The sequence below is a fragment of the Chenopodium quinoa genome, unplaced genomic scaffold, assembly GCF_001683475.1.
Source record: "Chenopodium quinoa cultivar QQ74 unplaced genomic scaffold, ASM168347v1, whole genome shotgun sequence".
In the NCBI taxonomy this organism is placed as follows: Eukaryota; Viridiplantae; Streptophyta; class Magnoliopsida; order Caryophyllales; family Amaranthaceae; genus Chenopodium; species Chenopodium quinoa.
In genome coordinates this window covers 758,224-777,491 of record NW_018744895.1, presented here as the reverse complement: position 1 = coordinate 777,491, position 19,268 = coordinate 758,224, and the positions used below count along the sequence as shown (strand labels likewise).

At 36.8% G+C, this 19,268-nt stretch overlaps 1 protein-coding gene across 1 annotated transcript; it reads left to right on the top strand.

The window, feature by feature from the left end:
* The first annotated feature begins 3,974 nt into the window (after window positions 1–3,974).
* Window positions 3,975–4,622, top strand: LOC110706089. The gene is made up of 2 exons (XM_021884006.1): window positions 3,975–4,269; window positions 4,380–4,622. Exons 1-2 carry the CDS (start codon window positions 4,072–4,074, stop codon window positions 4,620–4,622), a joined length of 441 nt encoding a protein of 146 aa, XP_021739698.1. The 5' UTR covers window positions 3,975–4,071.
* Window positions 4,623–19,268: the final 14,646 nt, after the last annotated feature.

Below are 19,268 nucleotides of genomic sequence, written 5' to 3'. Positions count from 1 at the left end.
GTAATTACTTGCTCGTCTTTTTATTCTTGTGCTTGAAAACGGTTATAAAATGCTCTAGGAGCGCCTTATCTTCGTTTGTTGATTGATACTATATTGGTATATTGAAATGTTCAAGAGAGCTTAGGATCACACTAAAAATGTTATATGTATACAGAGTACCATTTTTTCTTTTATGATATATTTCAGTGTTAAGAGTATCAATTTGTAAGTGATAACTAACAACTGTGAAGGGTTCCTACATTATCCTTTTTAGTGTGAAGAGTATCAATTTACTATGAATTCTTCTGTTGCTACTGATCGTAACAATGCTAAAGATTATACAGATGTATATTTGGAAAGGATAATTTACGTGTTTTCTTATTTCCTTATTTTATGTTTTCTTATTAAATGCTTGTTGATTTAATGAATTATTAAAGAAATGCTTGCTCATTTGACATATGAGCAAATAACTATTTGCTTATTTTCTAAATGAGCAAAAAACTGATTGCTCATTTCCCAAATGAGCAAACTAATGTTTGCTCATTTCACAAATGAGCAACTAACTATTTGTTCATTTGACAAATGAGCATCTATGTTTTTTCTTATTCGTTAAATCTATGTGATATTTGACTTTTTTTTATGATTTTGTATCAGTAGGAATTCTATTGAAAAGGAGTCTACTGCCAATGCTGGTTCATCAGGGGCGGCTGCTACCGATGCTTGTTCATCAGGGGCTGCTGCCGATGCTGGTTCATCAGGGGCTGCTACCAATGCTGGTTCATCAAGGGCTGCTCCCGAGGCTGGTTCATCTCGGGCTGTTGCTGATGTTGGTTCATCAGGGGCTCTAGTGGCAGAAGAAAAGATCAGTGAAATGAAGAAAAAGAAAATCAAAGTAGTTGCTACTAAGGGTAAAGGAAAAAAGGTTGAAAAAAGAGTGAAAGAAAAGCATAATGTGATGTTTGAGGATCCAAACGGTGAAGATACTGTTGATGAAGTGCAGGAATCAAAATGTGTTGTTTATGGGACGTTGCGTAATAGGATGTCACCTTCATATGTCGTTAATGTTTTTAAGGAGTTTTATGAAGATCAGTTGATTGCGATTAGAGCTATAGGATTTGGGTCCTTGGAGTTTTTTGAAAGTGTCCCAACTGCCTTTGCAATTGGGTTTTTGGTTGGTCAAGCACTTTGATGCTCATAGTTGTACGTTGAATATTCCTGATTCCGAACCTTTAAAAATTACGGAACAACATGTACAAGAGGTCCTAGGGCTGCCAGCTGGAGGCATAGAGATAGATGCTAATGTTTTTTCAAAGGATGATAAAGTTATTAACCAATGGTAAAAATAGTTCCCAAAGAACTCATTATCTGTGAACATTGGGGAGCTTTCAATGTATTTGAAGGACCATAAATCAGCTAGGCTAATGTTCAAACGCAATTTCGTAGTTCTTTGTGTTTCCACTTTAATGTAAGGTAGTCTTTTCATTTTCATATTTCTTATTTTACTTTCATTTTTATCATTTTAATTTCATTTTGTTCATTTTGTTCATTTTACTTTCATTTTGCTCATTTTAGTTTTTGTTTGATCATTTTGATTTAATTTTGTTATTTTATGTTAGGAGGACAAAACAAGAATGTTAATCATGACATTCTCAGATATTTGACTAGTGTTGCTAAAAACAAGGATTTAAATTGCTCGAAGTTTATCCTTGATTCTCTTCTGAAGGCGAAGATCAAATGGGATGAGCTTCCTACTCGCTACTTTCCAGGATCTTTATTATTTCTTATGGTATTTTTTTTTGTTGCATTTTATTGTTCGAAAAATAGCAGGATCACCTGCAACCCCCTTCCTTCCTTAAACAAGAACACAGACACACTTACGCACACATACACATAAATACACATACACACGCACACAGACACACATATATGCATGCATACACACACACTAACACAAACACACACACAGAGACAGATGCACATACATACACGAACTCACAACCTGTAATAGAATCTGAAATCAGATTTTGTAATTAGATTAAAAATGAGATTTTGAAATTAGTTTCTGAAATCAGAATTGTGATCAATGTGTGGGTAAGTTTGTGTGGGTAGGTGGCAATAGGGGGTGGGGCTGTTATTTTCTAAGTTTTTTTTTAATTTTTTATGTATTACCTGTTATTTATTTGTTTAATTTTAATGTACTAATTTTTTCTATCTTACTTGTTTGTAGCTTTTATATGTTGATCAGTTTATCATTGAGGAAGTCAGAGCCAAACGAGAAACTCCCGTTCTCAAAGGATGGACAACCAATATGTTGTCTAGTCGTGAGAAATTGGAAATTTTTAAGGGGAGGCTTGGAATTTTGATAAATATCTTAAGGTTGTTGGTCCTTCTCGCAACAAACAACCAAAAAATGGTATTTCACTTTCAATCAATACTTAGCTTTTCTGCCTTTTAGAATTGAATTGGAACAAATCTTGTTAGATTTCATTGCAAATGGTCCCAACTTATTCTGAATTTTTTTTTTTTTTTTTTTTTTTTGTATTCAGGATACATCCGTTCAAACTGTTCCACAAACTAACGAAGATGTTGAAGTATATCCAAAGAAGGTATTTATATGATTTTTAATATTTCAATGTAGATCTAATATTAATTTTATTTTGTTTTTTAATGACATCCGTTCTGACTCAATGTTCTGAATTCTATTCCATGAAGTTTGGTTAACAAAATTGGGATTGTGGAGTATCAGCAGCAGTTGAATAATGATGCAATGTGGCACTCTATTATGGCGCATCAATGAAGTTCCTAATTAGCAAAAAAATATTTGCTCATTTGTCAAATGAGCAAATATTTTTCTATTGATTTGTTTTTTGCTCATTTAGTCTTTCGATTTATATTTATGTTATTTATGTCTTTTTTCTTGAAATGCCTAATGGATCTTGCAGTAGCTTCGACTAAGCTGGTGTTGGCATACATGGACTTTCATGAAAAACATGAACTAGCTGTCAAGCATTTTCCTCACAATGAGAAACTACGGAAGTTGAAGGAAGATGCAATGGGTATTTGTGACGAGCAAAGATTGAGTTCTCAAGCTATGCCAAAAAATCATAGCTTTTCTTTTAGCCAAGACGATGAGTATTAGCAAGATCCAGCTGTCATTGAAGCTTGGGATAGATTTTCCAAGATTTCAGCTAATGAGAAGAATGTTGAATCCTCAGTCTTTGCTAGGGCTGATTGTCCAACCGTAACAGGAGCCATTGATGTTACAAAGATTGCTGCTAAAAGTGTTCAAATAGCAAATAGTCTTTCTGAAAATGAAGGTCCTGCTATTGTAGTTGAAACTGAAAAAGGTGAAGGAGGTTCAAGTATTCGATTTGGTTTGAGATCTTCAGTTAAAAAAGGATTTGGAACTCCTACTTTCAGTTTAGGATTTGATTCTCAAAATATTGATGATCTAGAGAACTCCCCAACTATTGTACAACCTTTAGTAGCTGCTGATGCTGATGTTCCTTGTGCTGTAGGTGCTGCTGATGTTCCTGTTTTAAAGAAGGGTAAAGTTCAACCATCAATGCTGCTTAGATCACCTTTTAAGGCACGGATTATCAACATTTACTCTACATTATCAGAAGTTCAGAAAAGTGTCTTGGAAGCTCTGTTTGATGATGATAAAAATCATTTGTCAGTATTGTTTTTATAGAATTTGCTATCTTGTACACCAATTCACATTTGCTTTAGTGATATTAACTTTCTTAATTCCTTTATGTAGTGATCTAGTATTTTTTATCCAAAGTTAATGGAGAGGATGATGTTTAAATCATGAGATTTCAACTTGAAAAGCTTTATACTCACCTTAAAATTGATTTAGAAATCATTAATGCTTGGTGTAGTACTTTGAATTATAATGAGAAATTTAGAGACTCAAGTTCTCCTGCTCGTTTCTTTTTTAATCTTACTGCTACTGTAAGTTCATATTCTTTAATTTATTTTGTTTTATTGAAGTATTTTACAATATTCCTGTTGTATTAAATATTTTTTTAAAACATGTAGGATTGTCTTGTTCATTATGAGATTGATTCTGTTAGTCATCGGAATGCTATGTTTCGTGAGGTTGCTGAGAAGTTATACAGCCAAACTGTTGTCCCAAAGAAGGACATTCAACTTTTCTTCTTCCTAGTTTACGAAAGAGATCATTATTACTTGGTATGTTTCAACACTACCACAGAGCATGGTAATATCGAGGTTATTGATTATAGTGAAGATTCCGGAGATCACACACAGCTTTTAAAACATTTGGTACGGTTTAAAAGTTAATTTCTATTAACATTATGTTTGCTTATTTCAGTAAAATGATTAGATTTTATAAATATCTATTATCTTTTCTCATTTGACATGTTTATTTTCAGAGAAGTGCATTTTGCAATTTTATGCAATATGAAGGAAATGTACAGAGCTCTGTGTTGTCAAGCGATATCAAGCGCATGGAGCATGCTGCAATTGATTCTCCTTGGAAGTCTACAGATATTAATCATTTGCACTGTGGAATTGCATTGATGAGGATTATGGAAACATACATGGGTTTGTCAAAGTGGCCTTTAGGTTTGAAGAAGAATAATGTAAGTCTTTCATCTTATATGGAATGTCCTTAGATACTTGTTTGCTGGACTTAATTGAATTTTGTGTGTGCCAAGCCTTTAAAAGGTTGGCTACAAGGCCTACAATTTTCACTTGTTAATTTCTAGTACTCTCTGAGTTTATAGGAATATGGACATGTAAAGTGAAAATTTAAATGATAAAGAAAATTCATGATAATGAAAGGATATTAGTATGTTTATATGCACCACCAAGTTATTTTTTTATTATTCTTAAATAGAAGTTTAAATAAATCTTGCTCATTTGTCAAATGAGCAGCCAATAATTTGCTCATTTGAAAGCAATTATTTGACTGAATTAATATGATTAAATATAAGGCTTAAACTGGCATCTCTGTGCTTGAACATATTTTCTCACAAAACGACACAATTGATAGAGTAGCTGGATAACAATCGCCATTAACCATCTTTTGCAAGTTCCTTATATAAGTGATTCCATGTGCTTGGACTTCTTGTGAAAGTTCCTGCACTGTTATTTGATAGTTAACCAAGAAAGGAACAAATTGTAAAGTTTCCATCTGTTAAATATAAGGTCTTTAGGAAGCACTACAGTTTCAATTTTAAAGTTGGTAAGCTCATTAAATTAGTTAAAAAGAGAAGAACTAAACTAGTGCTCTAGGCTGTGGATTATGCATCCTTGATAAGTGAAATCTTCCAAGCTTCCATCTGCTTATGCATAGCAGAGAAGGTAGCACACTAAGGCAGCTTCCTACTCTGGTTTATTTTCTCTTAGCTTGAAGTAGAGGCTTTGCACTAACATTTCAACAATTTAAAAAAACAGGACATAATTTCCACAACTTCTAATATTACCATGAGATTACAATACACTATTCAAGATAAAATACAGTTAAATTGCAAATAATTTGCAATACACTATCCCCATGAGCAAATAATTTGCTCATTTTTCAAATGAGCAAGCAATTATTTGCTCATTTTTCAAACGAGCAAATTATTCTTTGCTTTAATGATGACATTTTCCTCTTTTATTGAATTCTGTTTATGGCCAATATAAGTAGTAGATGGTTCTGAGTGACCTTGCACATCAGTCATCCACCTTCCCTTTTCCAACTCGGCTAAAACTTGGACTATAAACTGTAGAGCAATTGAGCCAAAGTTCAGTGAACCCAGTGAACTTTTAAATAGTCTTGGCTTACATATCAAGTATGTTGCATATCAAGTAATTGATTGCTCTTAGCAAGATTTCAAGCTACTTTTCTTTTAAAATAACTGTAAAGGAATCAGAATTTTGGTTTCTTATTACTTATTCTATTTTTCTACTTCGTGCTTCACCCTCCTTCATGCATTTATATTTTTTTAAATTTTTCTTGTTTTATTTTTTCTTTTCTATTTCTTACAGGAGATAATCATAGAAAAACTTCGTGTGAAGTACACCTTGGCAATAATTTCAAGTGAAATAAACATAATTCATTCCGTTAAAGAAATTCCTCAGAAGAAGAAAAGGCAGAAGAAAGTTTCTGTTAAGAGTGAAGAAGAAAAAGTTGAAGAAGAAAAAGCTTAAGAAGAAAAGGCTACTTGTTAGTGTAACCTCAATATTTTGCTTGGTGTAGTGTTGATTAAGGTGTTGATATAGCTTTCTAAGTTTAGGGAAGTAGAGAAACAATGATTTAATCAACTTGTAAATTGTTATTTTTTGAATGATGTAAAAATGGTGACTTTTGTGTTGGTTATATTTAAATTGGATGTTTTGTGTTTACCTGAAATACTTTGTCATTTATAGCTACTGTTTATTAGAACTACTTGTTGATTTGCAAATGAGCAACGAACTATTTGCTCAATTGACAAATGAGTAAATAAATATTTGCTTATTTGAGAAAATAAACAAAGAACAATTATTTGCTCAAGGGTAGAGCAAATTATTCTTTGCTCATTTGACAAATGAGCAACTAACTATTTTCTCAATTGACAAATGAGCAACTAAGTTTTTGCTCATTTGAAAAACTAACAAAGAACAATTTGCTCATTTGACAAATGAGCAAAGAATAATTAACTCATTTGAAAAATGAACAAAGAACAAATTGCTCATTTGACAAATGAGCAAAGAAATGCTCGTTTATTTAATGAATGATTAAAAATACATTTTGCTTATTTGACAAATGAGCAACTAGTTAGTTGCTCATTTGTCAAATGAGCAACTAGTTAGTTGCTGAATTGATAAATGAGCAACTAAGTTTTTGCTCATTTGTTAAATTAGCAACTAAGTATATGCTCATTTGACAAATGAGCAAATAAATATTTGCTCATTTGCAAAATGAGTAAAAAATTGATTGCTCATTTTCTAAATGAGTAAGTAATTGATTCTGTTAAGAAATATAAAATCAACAAAATATTAACAAAATTTAAAACAAAAAATTTATAAATGTTTAATAAATAATGAGGAGATGTGCCAAAAAATATTAAATCTTATATTTATATAAAGTTATCATTACACTTTTTTTTGACAATTTGTAATATCATGAGGACTCAATTCACCAAAACCTCTACATAATCTCTTCTTTTTCTGGTTTTGTTCTACAACCTTTTCTTTTTCTCCCTTTAGCCTTTTTGCACTTCTACCTCTTGTTTCAACATTTGGCACATCAATCTCAGCCCCTTTCTTTTTTGAAGTCTCTTCATTTGATACATGAACTCCAGTCCCTTTATTCTTTGAAATTTTTGGAGGTTTGAGAATTATTTCATTTGGCACAGTAGCTGCAATCAATAGCTCAATGTCTTGTCCTTTGTTGTTTGCACTTCCTGTTGTTTCATTATTTCTTGCAATCCTCTTAGCTTCCAAATCCTTTCTTATTCCTTGAAGATTTATCACAAGATTTTGAATATCTTCATCATTGCCTTCTGCCAAACTTACACAAGTGTGTATTTCTGACCATAAATCATTTAACAAGTTTTTTTTGTCAATTAAATTAGCACATTGCTCCAACAGGTTTCCACCCAAGTCAAAAATTGGTTTTTTTTAGTGCCATAGTAGTCCATCTGTGTACTGCTCAGGAATGGTTTCAAACCTTTTTGCTTTCCAAACCCAAATCATATGTCTACATGGAATACCTTGTCTATAAATTAGCTTGCAAAACATGTGGTGTCATAGTTAGTTGGATTAAACACAACATCAAATGTTCTAATCCGATTTCCTTCACTTTTGCAACTTCCAATCCATTTTCTTTCTTCAATTCATCAACACCACAAGAAAAAAAAGAAATTTCAACCTCATATTGAAATTCATAAAAGACAGAGTTAGTATATAAATGTAAGGCATGCTTTTCTATCCCTAGAGGTGTTTTGCACTCATGATATTTGTGCTTTGAATCATTATCATTCTGACCTTGAGTGTGTCTCTGGGCATCAATTGCAGTTGCATATCTCAAGTAAAACTCAACAAGTGACACATGAGGATTGATAAAGGAGCAGAAAAAGTTGTTTTCACTTTCAAATCTTGATGTTGTACGCATTATTCCTCCAAGGAACACATCTCTGAAATACGCTGGAATCCACTTGTCCCTTATCTTGTACATATAACCTAACCACTCATGATCTTCCAAGTGGTATTCAACCATCACCTTGTTCCACCTTTCTTCAAACTCAGCGGGTTCAATTTCAAGATGCCAAACGCAAGCACATATTTTTTTTAGGAAACCAGTTTCTTCTTGCATGATTGATTTCTCCACCTTATCTGGTAACTTTTTCATTATGTGCCACATACAAAATCGATGTTCAGTCTTCTTAAACACACTTTTAACAGCTATTTTCATTGCTGGATCCTGATCCGTGATCATACAATTAGGTTCATTCCCACCCATTGCCTTGAAAAATGATCTTGAACAGCCGCTCAAATGACAAAATATCTTCCTTTGCTATGAAACCAGCACCAAAAGTAATGCAGCTCTTATGATGGTCAACCCTTGTAAATGGAGTAAACACCATGTTGTACCTGTTTATACATACAGACTAAATTTTAAATGAGTATATAATTCAATGCTCATTTGTGAAATAAACAAACAATTCTTTGCTCTTTTGTCAAATGAGCAAATTATTGAATGCGCAAATAATTGAATGCTCATTTGTCAATTGAGCAAATAACTCAATGCTCATTTGTGAAATGAGCAAATAACTCAATGCTCATTTGTGAAATAAACAAACAATTTTTTTGCTCTTTTGTCAAATGAGTAAATTATTGAATGCTCACTTGTCAAATGAGCAAATAATTAACTCAATGCTCATTTGTGAAATAAGCAAACAATTCTTTGCTCATTTGTCAAATGACAAAATAATTCAATGCTCATTTGTCAAATGAACATGCAATTCAATGCCCATATACATACTATTATCAAAGAAAATTAGACTTATGGGGATATTTACTTTTCACATTGAAATAAGCAAACAATTATACTAAGTTCATTTAAAACAAAGTCATTAAGTTAAGCTATAGTTATAACATAGAAATGAATTGTGATTATATATTACCTATTGGTTTGGTATGTGGTATCAAAGGATACCATATCACCAAATAGAGCATAACTCTTTTTACAAAGGGGGTCTGCCCACAGTGCTCTACAAAGGCAATAATCTTTATCCATCTAAAAATCAAAGAAAAAAGCACTCCACATTAGCTTTTTGTTGGTAAAATTATCCACGAACATTTGAGCATCGCTTCCTTGAATGTATGCTTTTAAATCTCTATGAAAATTTTTGAAATCTTGCTTAGATGCACCAATGTTATCATATCCTCCAACAATTTCCTTCATCATTCGAAAAGTTGTAACGAGACCAATATTCACCTATTTAAAGAACAAAACAGTTTGTCAAATAAGCAAACAATTTAATTCTCATTTTTCAAATGAACAAACAACTTTTATTAAAACATATAGACAATTCATGAAACATAAGAGTGTCTATTTAGAACAAAAAGATTTATATAAATACAAAAGTATTTGAAAGTGTTACCTTAGAATTATTCACAATTATTTTTTTGTGCAAAATGTTCATTTTTCTCCCCTCTTTTTGAAATAGATTGTAGCTAGGTGTATAAAGTTGATGCGTATGTCCCTCATGGAATTGTGTCACCATGTATTTGTCATCATCACAATGCTTTAGTTGCACATGTGCTTTGTATCCAACACGGGTGACTAGTCTCTTCCTTGTGATTGAAGCCTTTTTTTCATTGTTTTCTTCTTCTTTGTCATCTAAATTTATCTCAACATTAGGCTTCCTCTTCTCTTTGTAACCCTCTTTATTGCATAATATATATTGCATTGTCAATTTTTTGCTTCTTTTTTCTGTTCTACTGGTAGACTTCCTTGTGTTGAATCCTGCAACATATGCATAAGCTTTATAAAATGCAAGACCCTCATCAACTTTATTAAACTTCATCCCTAAAGCTGGTTTTAACTCATCGGAGCATAATGAAATCCATTCTTTTGTTCCTCCAGGAGTTAACAAAGGTGCTACTTTAGGAGTAACTACTATTGTAGGAGTAAATGGAACATTGTCATTCGCACTAGAATCACTATTACACTGTTCGTTGTTGCTAATCATTTCTGCAGAATATTACAAAAATAAAGTTAAGAACATAATAAAGTAGAAAATATAGCAAGTCAATAACACAATAAAATCGAAAACTAAATAAGAGAAGAGGGGGAGAAGTAGAAGGGTGGCAGCAGTTAGGGAGCAATAGCAAGGGGTCAGAATAAAGGGTTGAATAGCATAAGGTAGACTATGCTCTATACTACAAAGTATGACATGTAAGAGCTCCAAATTTGATTTTTGCTGATTATGATATATTTGATTTTTGTCATTTCTCACCATCTTCTTTACACCATACCATCACCACGACCACCAAACTTTGTCTCCTTTCTCTGCCTCTGCACCCTACCACAAGCAGCAACATCACCACAACCTATGTCACTCTCACTCCCCTGCCATCGCCACTGTTCCCTGCACCCTACCATCACTAGCTTATTTGCCTCATTTGCTCATTTTTGTATTTGCTAACTTTTTTTGGTATTTGCTCATTTTAATTATGTTTGGTCATTATATTTTTTCTATATTACACATATATAGGAAATGAACAAATAATTGAATGCTCATTTATCAAATGAGCAAATAACTCAGTGCTCATTTGTGAAATGAGCAAATATGTATTTAGGAAGCACAACCCCAACAAAACAAACTATCCTAGCAACAGAAACAAGATGCAACAATGATATCACCATATCAAATATCATTGAACATGACTGCCTATACCACCTCCATCAACTACAATCTTTAATCATTACTATTAAACATGAATGCAAAAACAAAGATTATAGGTATTTGCAATGTATCCATATGAAATCATAGCAATAGAAACTGATAGTAGTACATCTATAATAAAGCACCAAACATAGCACCAAAATCGACAGTAGTACTCTGTAATTGGTTTATTATTAGAATTTCAAGTGGCTGGCAACTTGTAAGTTGAGAGAAGCCATGCTCATTATATTTTTTCTATATTATTACACATATTTAGGTTTGCTCATTTTCCATTTATTTGCGCATCCTAAATTTGATTGCAAATAAGAACCTAATAACATAGGAGCATAATAACATCATTCGTAAATAAGAACATAATAAGAACATTGTAATGAATATTCTGACCATAAATATAATACTGAATTTAATTCGGAATAAAAATTAAGCCATTGTCAATGATTGTACAACTCCATTCATTTAATAACTCAAATAATGCTTCAATTTCATTCACCGTAGCAAATTCGAAAACTAGATCTACAAAAAATTAAATTTGTTAAATGAAAATTCATTAAATTCCGGAAACTTACATTGAGATTCACGAGCAAGGCAAGTAAGGTCAGTAAAATCGAAATTATGATTGAACTTATCACAATTGGAAGAAGATGATTTGAAATTATCAAAATTACAAAAATCAGAACAAGAAGTTTGGGAATTCAATTGAAATTATCAAAATTAAAATCAAATTAAGAGAAATTCGAATAAGAGAAATCAAATACTACTTGAAATTATGCAGTAGCGAAGAAGAATAAGAGAAATCAAATCCCACCTTCAAGCTTTGAAGAGAGAGAAAGAGGAGTATACAAAATAGTACGGGATTTGGGGCTGATTTGTTTATTTTCAGAATTACATTATTGCCATTATTAGTGGAACAATCTCAGCTGTTGGATTAATACAATCTAATGGATGAGATTTGTTCTCACATATGGGATGAGTTCTCACATACGAGGTTGTTCTCACCAGATCCCGACCCTATATATGTATATATATATCTATTTATTTATTTATATAAGGTCGGGATCTGGTGAAAACCACCCTTTATTTGAGGACACTCCTATTATATGAGAACAAATCTAAGCCTTAGGATCAAACAATATCAACGGCTCTAATAAATCCAAACTTTTGATATCAAACATATCAAACGATATATTGTTGCTACTAAGAAAAACAGAGCAAAGAACTACGAGCTTCAATTTAAGTGAGATTCAAGAATTTCGAACATTATTTCATTCGATTTTTGTCAGATTTCAGCAGCAACAAGAATCAACAAGCTTCATAGATTATACAGGTAAATAATCAACAAAAGTGTTAGTGTTTTCCGAATGTATTTTTCTTAATTTTTGTTAGTATTTTTGAATTTCATGGTTTGAATGTTGGGTTTTAATTAAAATTTTACCAATGAGTGATCTTAGCATCAAAATTTACAAAATATTTTTCAATTGCATGTTAATCTTAGTGTTTGAGGATTTCAAATTGTTCAGTTCGAATTATTTTCATTAATTGCATGTTAATTGCAGGATAATTTTCGATTTTTGAGGTTTGTTCTGTTCTCATTGAATTAAATGTTTAATTGCATCAATCGCCGGTTATAGAATTGCATGTTAATTGCATGATAATTTTTGAATTTTAAGGTTTGTTCAGTTCTCATTGAATTGCATCAATTATTGATTTGATTGACTTTACTTCTTCGAAATTTTTTGAATTAAATCAATAATTTAGGTTTGATTATTTTGATAGAGATTGAAAATTTGCAATCAAATTTAAAATGAGCAAATGAATTGAAAATGAGCAAACCTAAATATTTGTAATATTATAAAAAAAATTTAATGAGCAAACATATTAAAATGAGCAAATAAAAAAAAATGAGCAAATATAAAAAATGAGCAAATGAGCAAAATAAGTTGGTAATGGTGGTGGTGGTAGGGTGCAGGGGACAGGGGCGGCGGCGGGGGAGTGAGAGTGAGACAGGTTATGGTGGTGATAGTGGTGGTGGTAAGGGGCAAGGGCAGGGACAGGGGCGGAGGATGGAGAGAGACTTTGGTGGTGGTGGTGATTGTACGGTGTAAGGAAGAGGGTGAGAAATGGCATTCAGCTCATTAACATGAGTTGCAGAAGTAGTGAAAGTGAAAGAGGTAACTGTAGCTAATGATCAAATATTTAGTTGCTCATTCATCAAATGAGCAAATAATTAGTTGTTCATTTGTCAAATAAGCAAATACTTAGTTGCTAATTTCACAAATGAGAATTGCGTTATTTGCTCATTTGACAAATGAGCATTTAATTATTTGTTCATTTGACAAAAGATCAAAGAATTGTTTGCTTATTTAAAAAAGAGCATTGAGTTCCTTGGTGTGCTTGCCTGTGCACAAGCAGCGCACCCCCTTCTTCTTGGTCTGTTTCCTGCATACCAACCACACTCCCTTCTTCCACTTCCCTACACAAACCTATCTCCCCTGCCCCTTCATCTTTCTGCCTGCAGTTCTGATTTCAGAAATTGTTGTGTGTGTATGTGTGTGTGTGTGTGTGTGTGTGTTGTGTTGTGTTTGTGAGAGTGAATGTAAGAGTGTATGTATAAGTGTGTGTGTTTTCTTTTGGCCGCGTACATTCTTATTTAAGAATCTGATTTCAGTTCTAATTATTGAGAGTCTGTGTGTAAGTGTGTTTAAGGGGGTGCATATTCACTTGTTACAATTTTGTGGAATTGTTAATGACTTGGTATTTCTATTATATTTAATGTCAGAAATGATGAGCAACAATGAACAACTTGACAGTCATTCTAGTACCATCACAAATGTGCCAACTAATCCTACAATAGTAGTTTCTCCTAAAGTAACACCTTTGCTCACTCCTAGAGGAACAAAAGAATGGCTTCCAATATGGCCCAATGAGTTGAAACCAGCTATAGGGATGAAGTTTAATAATCTTGAAGAGGGCCTTGAATTTTTTAAAAGTTAGGCATTTGCTGCTGGATTCAACACAAGAAAGTCTACAACTAAAAGACAAAGAAGAAGCAAAGACTTGAAATTGATTAGGGGATTTTTCCCTACCAATCACCACCTAACACGTGGACCAATCAGGTTCTGCCATGTGTCCGCCACGTGGGCCATCAGGAGCCTGCCACGTGTTAGGTACTGATCAGTCCACCATGGACCAATTGCGACACGACACGTATCCTTCCCCATGCCAAATGAAAAAACCGGCCACCTAGGCCCAAAGACTTGTGGAAGCCCAATCAGTCTCAGGTTGACCTAAACCTAAGACTGACACGCATCCCAAGGCATATAAATATCATCATTAATCCTCATTAAACAAGATTACGCCAATTAATTACTCTCACCTAGAGAAAACACTTAACCTTTTTTCCGCATTTATTACTCCTAAAGAAAGTACTAATTTGATCGCCGGAGGCGGAGCTCCTATCACCCGGAGTCTCCGTTGTTTTGCAGGTACAGGCGCACGGTTCCAGTCTCGGAATTGTAACTCTCCCGAAGGACATCAGAAAACCCCGAAATATTTTGGCGCCGTCTGTGGGGAGAGTACTTTTGAGATGGAATCAACGTCTGTACCGATTCCAGAAGAGAGGCGTTCGGTGGACGACCCTCAAGTCTACTCAGACCAAGACACTGAGAATGAAGTCAAGGTTGAAGCACACACAGCCTCAGATGAGACCTTAAGGGCTCGACGCACCCGTCACACCGAAATGAAAGAACGGGTAGATTACCAAGCTGGACCCAGCAATCCAGCCGGCTCACCGCCTGACCAACAACAGGTTGTTGAAGGATCCGCTCCTATCCCAAGAAACAAACTCATGACCTTCATGAGGGGGTTCAAAGGAGAGATCCAAGAATTAATCAATAAGAAGACGCCTACTCCCTCCAAGGAGCAGTCGTCTAGGAAACCTTCTTAGTTTGGTAGAAGGAAGCCTGTACAGGGTCGAGAGGCGACCCCCCACCCTAACTCTAGGAAGTGGGAGCCGCTCGTGATCGACTTAACAAAGTATCGCTTTCCCTCACTAGGGAAAAGGAAGCCCATTCGTCATGTACAAGCAGATGGGTCAAAGAAAACATACTCAGATGCTCGGCTGTTGCTAAAGCGAAAGAAGAATGACCGACTGTCAGAGTTTGCCTCCACTTCAGATTTCCAAGACAGTCTGCATAATACCTCTATGAGGTATACTCAGTCAAATTTTATGAGGTTTAGACAGGCGGTACCTCCCGTCGGTCTAGATTTCATAAACAACAGGCGGTACCAAACATGTCATACGTACCACAACAACAATATTTCTTGCAGCCTCCTCTGGTTGGAGGACAAGCGGCAAAAAACGTCCAACCTTTGGACTGGAAACTATGGTTTCTAAGACTTGGAGAACAGCCGTCCGCCTTCTCCAAGGAAATTATAGAGGCCGCCTAGCAGGCCAAAGTTAAGAATGTGCTAGTAGGCGACTATGATGGCACTACTAACCCTGAAGACCATTTGATGGCGTTCACCAACCTAATGTACCTCCAAGGGTTGGATGATCCCACTTGGTTCAAGTGTTTCCCAGCGACTCTCAAAGGAATCGCACAACAATGGTTCGGTAACCTGCCAACTGGTTGTGTGAATAATTTCAGGACGCTTGCCTGCTTGTTTACCTCCAACTTTGCTATGAACATCCCTGCAAAGAAGACTACCCTTGATTTAGGGACCATTTAGCGGGGTGAGAAGGAGGGACTCCGTTCCTACATCAGGCGGTTTAACCTGATGAGGATTCAGATACAAAGGTTGCCGGATGAGGTAGCCTATACTGATTTTTTCAGAGGTCTTAAGGATGGGTCGACTTTCAAGTTCGACCTGATCCGAAAACGAGTTGCGACTCTTCAAGAAGCTTTGATTGAAGCTGAAGCCTATATACAGGCGACTGATCTCTGTAATACTGGAAAATAGTCGGATGGACGGAGGTCTGACAAAAAAGAAAGTCGACCAAAGAAGTCGGCCAATAAAGATGAGAAAAAGAGGAAAGATATCTGGGCGGCCGACTCTTCTGGACAGCCGGCCCTGAAAAAGAAGAAAGAGTTCAAACCATACTCTCCGAAGTATGCGTTCAACAAGGATGGCCAAGCTATCCTCAAAGAAATCAAGAGTTGGATCTCAATTGAGAAGCCGGTCCCCATGAAGGGTTCTGCAAGCAATCGGAACCAGGATAAATTCTGTCATTATCATGAAGATGTTGGTCATGAAACCAACGAATGTATCAGCCTCATGCGCTACCTAGACCGCCTGGCTGAAAAAGGCGACCTTGACTCCTATGTCAAGAAGTCCAAGGGGAATGCTCCCCCAAAGAATAAGCAGTCGGCCAGAAAGAATCATCAGCAAGCCGACAGTTCTGATACAGATGACGCAGTCGTCTACACTATAGCAGGCGTCTTCTTAGGAGGCGGCCCCACTATCAGAGGAAACAAAGACAATATCAGGCGGCTAGATGCTAATTCCGTTCACCAAGAACGCACCCCCACGAGTTCATTCCCAGAGATTGTGATCACAGAAGAAGATTTAGGAGGGGTCAAGGGGCCGCATGATGACCCCATTGTCATTGAGTGCAAGGTGGCCAACCAAAGAGTTGGCCGGATCCTCATAGATACTGGTAGTTCCACTGATCTTATCAGTAGCAAGTGCTTGGCAAACCTCAAGTACAAACTGATTGCATACATCCGATATCTCACCCGTTAATAGGGTTTGGAGGAGGTGTCGTACACCCAGTAGGACGAGTGGACCTACCCATCTGCCTGGGTGAGAAAGGGGAGGGCCGTAACATGGTTGTTCGGTTCTTAGTGGTTGAGGAACTCTCGGCCTATAACATGATCCTGGGACGACCAACCCTGAACAACTCTAAAGCTATCATTATCCCCTCTCTTATGCTGCTCAAATTTGAGAAGGATGATGGAATAGTCGGCTCCCTAAGGGGAGATTAGAAGATGGCCCGAGAGTGCTACCTCTCGGATATCAAACCCACTGTGGTGGCTGCTGGACCAAGTGGTGAAAAAACTGACCTTGAACTTATCAAGGAGGATCTTCCTGCTCAAAAAGCAGGCGGCAAGAAAAGAAAGGCTGCCCAATTGGGGGCCGAGAGAAAAGAAAAAAGATAGCAATCACTGGCAGAGGAGCGGTCGGATAAATTCCGCCCTCAGCCGGCTGGTGAGCATACGGATGTCGTGCTGGATGACTCACGTCCTGACCTCCGAGAAACATTCACCACACTCAGGCGGCACCATGTCATGCTCAATCCCAAGAAGTGTGTTTTTGGGGTTGAGTCTGGAAAGTTTCTCGGATTCCTCATCAATCAAAGAGGTATAGAGGCGAACACTGAGAAAGTGCAGGCGGTCATTGACATGCAGTCGCCTCGCACAATCCGAGAGGTTCAGAAGTTAACAGGTTGTCTGGCGGCCTCGGGAAGATTTCTCAGCCGGTCAAGCGACAAGTGCCTTTTCTTTTTTCAGGCAATAAAGAAGAAAGCAAGGTTTGAATGGGGGCCGGATGCTGAGGCGGCCTTCCAAAAACTGAAAGTTCACTTGCATTCCTTGCCAAGGCTGGTCAGTCCCTTGCCCAAATAAGTGCTTTACATGTATTTGGCAGTATCTGACCATGCTCTAAGTGCCGTCCTCCTCGCTTAAAGAGACGGCTGCCAGCTCCCGGTCTATTTTGTCAGCCATGTGTTGAAGAATGCCGAGTTAAGGTATCCCTTAGTGGAAAAATTCGGTCTTGCTCTCTTCATGGCCGTTAGAAAGTTGAATCCTTACTTCTTGGCACATTCAGTCGTCGTATACACAGATCAACCAATCAAGCGGCCATTGACAACCATGGAGTCGTCAGGCCGGATGATCAAATGGGCTATAGAGATTCAGAGCCTCGAAATCACATTCGAACCCAGAAAAGCAGTAAAGAGGCAATCCTTTGCTGATTTTATTGTAGAGATGGCTCGACCCTCTGATTCTCAAATTCCAGACCAAGTCTGGAAGGTCTATGTGGACGGAAGTTCCACCTCAAATGGTTGTGGAGCAGGTGTCATATGTCTACCGCCCGAAGGCGACAGATATGAGTATGCTCTACGTTTCACCTTCCAAGCCTCGAACAATGAGGCAGAATATGAAGCTTTACTAGCCGGAATCCGCATGTGCAAGGCGGCTGGGGCAAGAAAAATAGACGCATGTTCAGATTCACAATTGATAGTGAGTCAGTACAATGGCAAATACGAAGCAACTCATCCGGCTATGATTAAATATTTGCAGGCGGTACGACATGCAGTCGGATCCCTTGAAGAGTTTCACCTGACTCAAGTACCAAGATCCGAAAACAACCAGGCGGATGCTCTTTCAAAGCTGGCATCCTCGGCCTCCTGTGATACTCCAAGAACTGTCTTCTGAGAGGTTTTGGAGAAAAGAAGTATTGAAGAAGACCCTGTTGGAATTCTAGATCGAAGTTCAACCTGGATGGACCCAATCAGAGCATACCTAACAGATGGCACCTTGCCGGATGATCGTTACCAGGCGGCCTCACTGAAAAAGCGAGCGTCCAGTTTTGAGATGATAAAAGGGGAACTCCACAAGAGAGGGTACCTTCAGCCTTTCTTGAAATGTGTTACCCCAGAAAAGGGCGAGAGTTCTTAGAAGATCTTCACTCTGGCTACTGCGCTTCCCATGTAGGCGCCAGGTCGCTTGCTCAACGAGCAAGGCGGCAGGGTTACTTTGGCCTACCTTAGAAGCAGACGCAATGGAGATGGTGAAAAAATGTGACAAGTGTCAAAGGTTTGGCAGATTAATTCACCGTCCGGCTACTGATCTCACTGCCATCCATAGCCCACTACCGTTTTCTAAGTGGGGCATGGATATCCTAGGTCCCTATACGCCTGCTACAGGCGGCAGGAAGTACATACTTGTTGTAGTCGACTACTTTAATAAATGGGTAGAGGTAGAGGCTGTTAAGGGAATCAAGATGAAGGATATGATTTCATTCATCTGGAAAAATGTCATCACTCGGTTTGGGGTGCCCATGTGTATGGTTTTTGATAATGGTCCCCAATTTGAGACGCCTGTTCTGAAAAATTGGCTGGGAGACCAAGGCATCTCGCACTGTTTTGCATCAGTCGGTCGTCCTCAAGCAAACGACCAAGTAGAAGCTTTCAATAAGATCATCTCAGACGGACTTAAAAAGAAGATTGAACGAGCAGGCGGCCTATGGGCAGATGAGCTACCACATGTTCTCTGGGCCATTAGGACGACTGAAAAAGGGTCAACTGGAGAAACTCCATTCCTCCTAACTTACGGTGCAAAAGCTGTTCTTCCAATTGAACACTACGAGCCGACTCTTCGA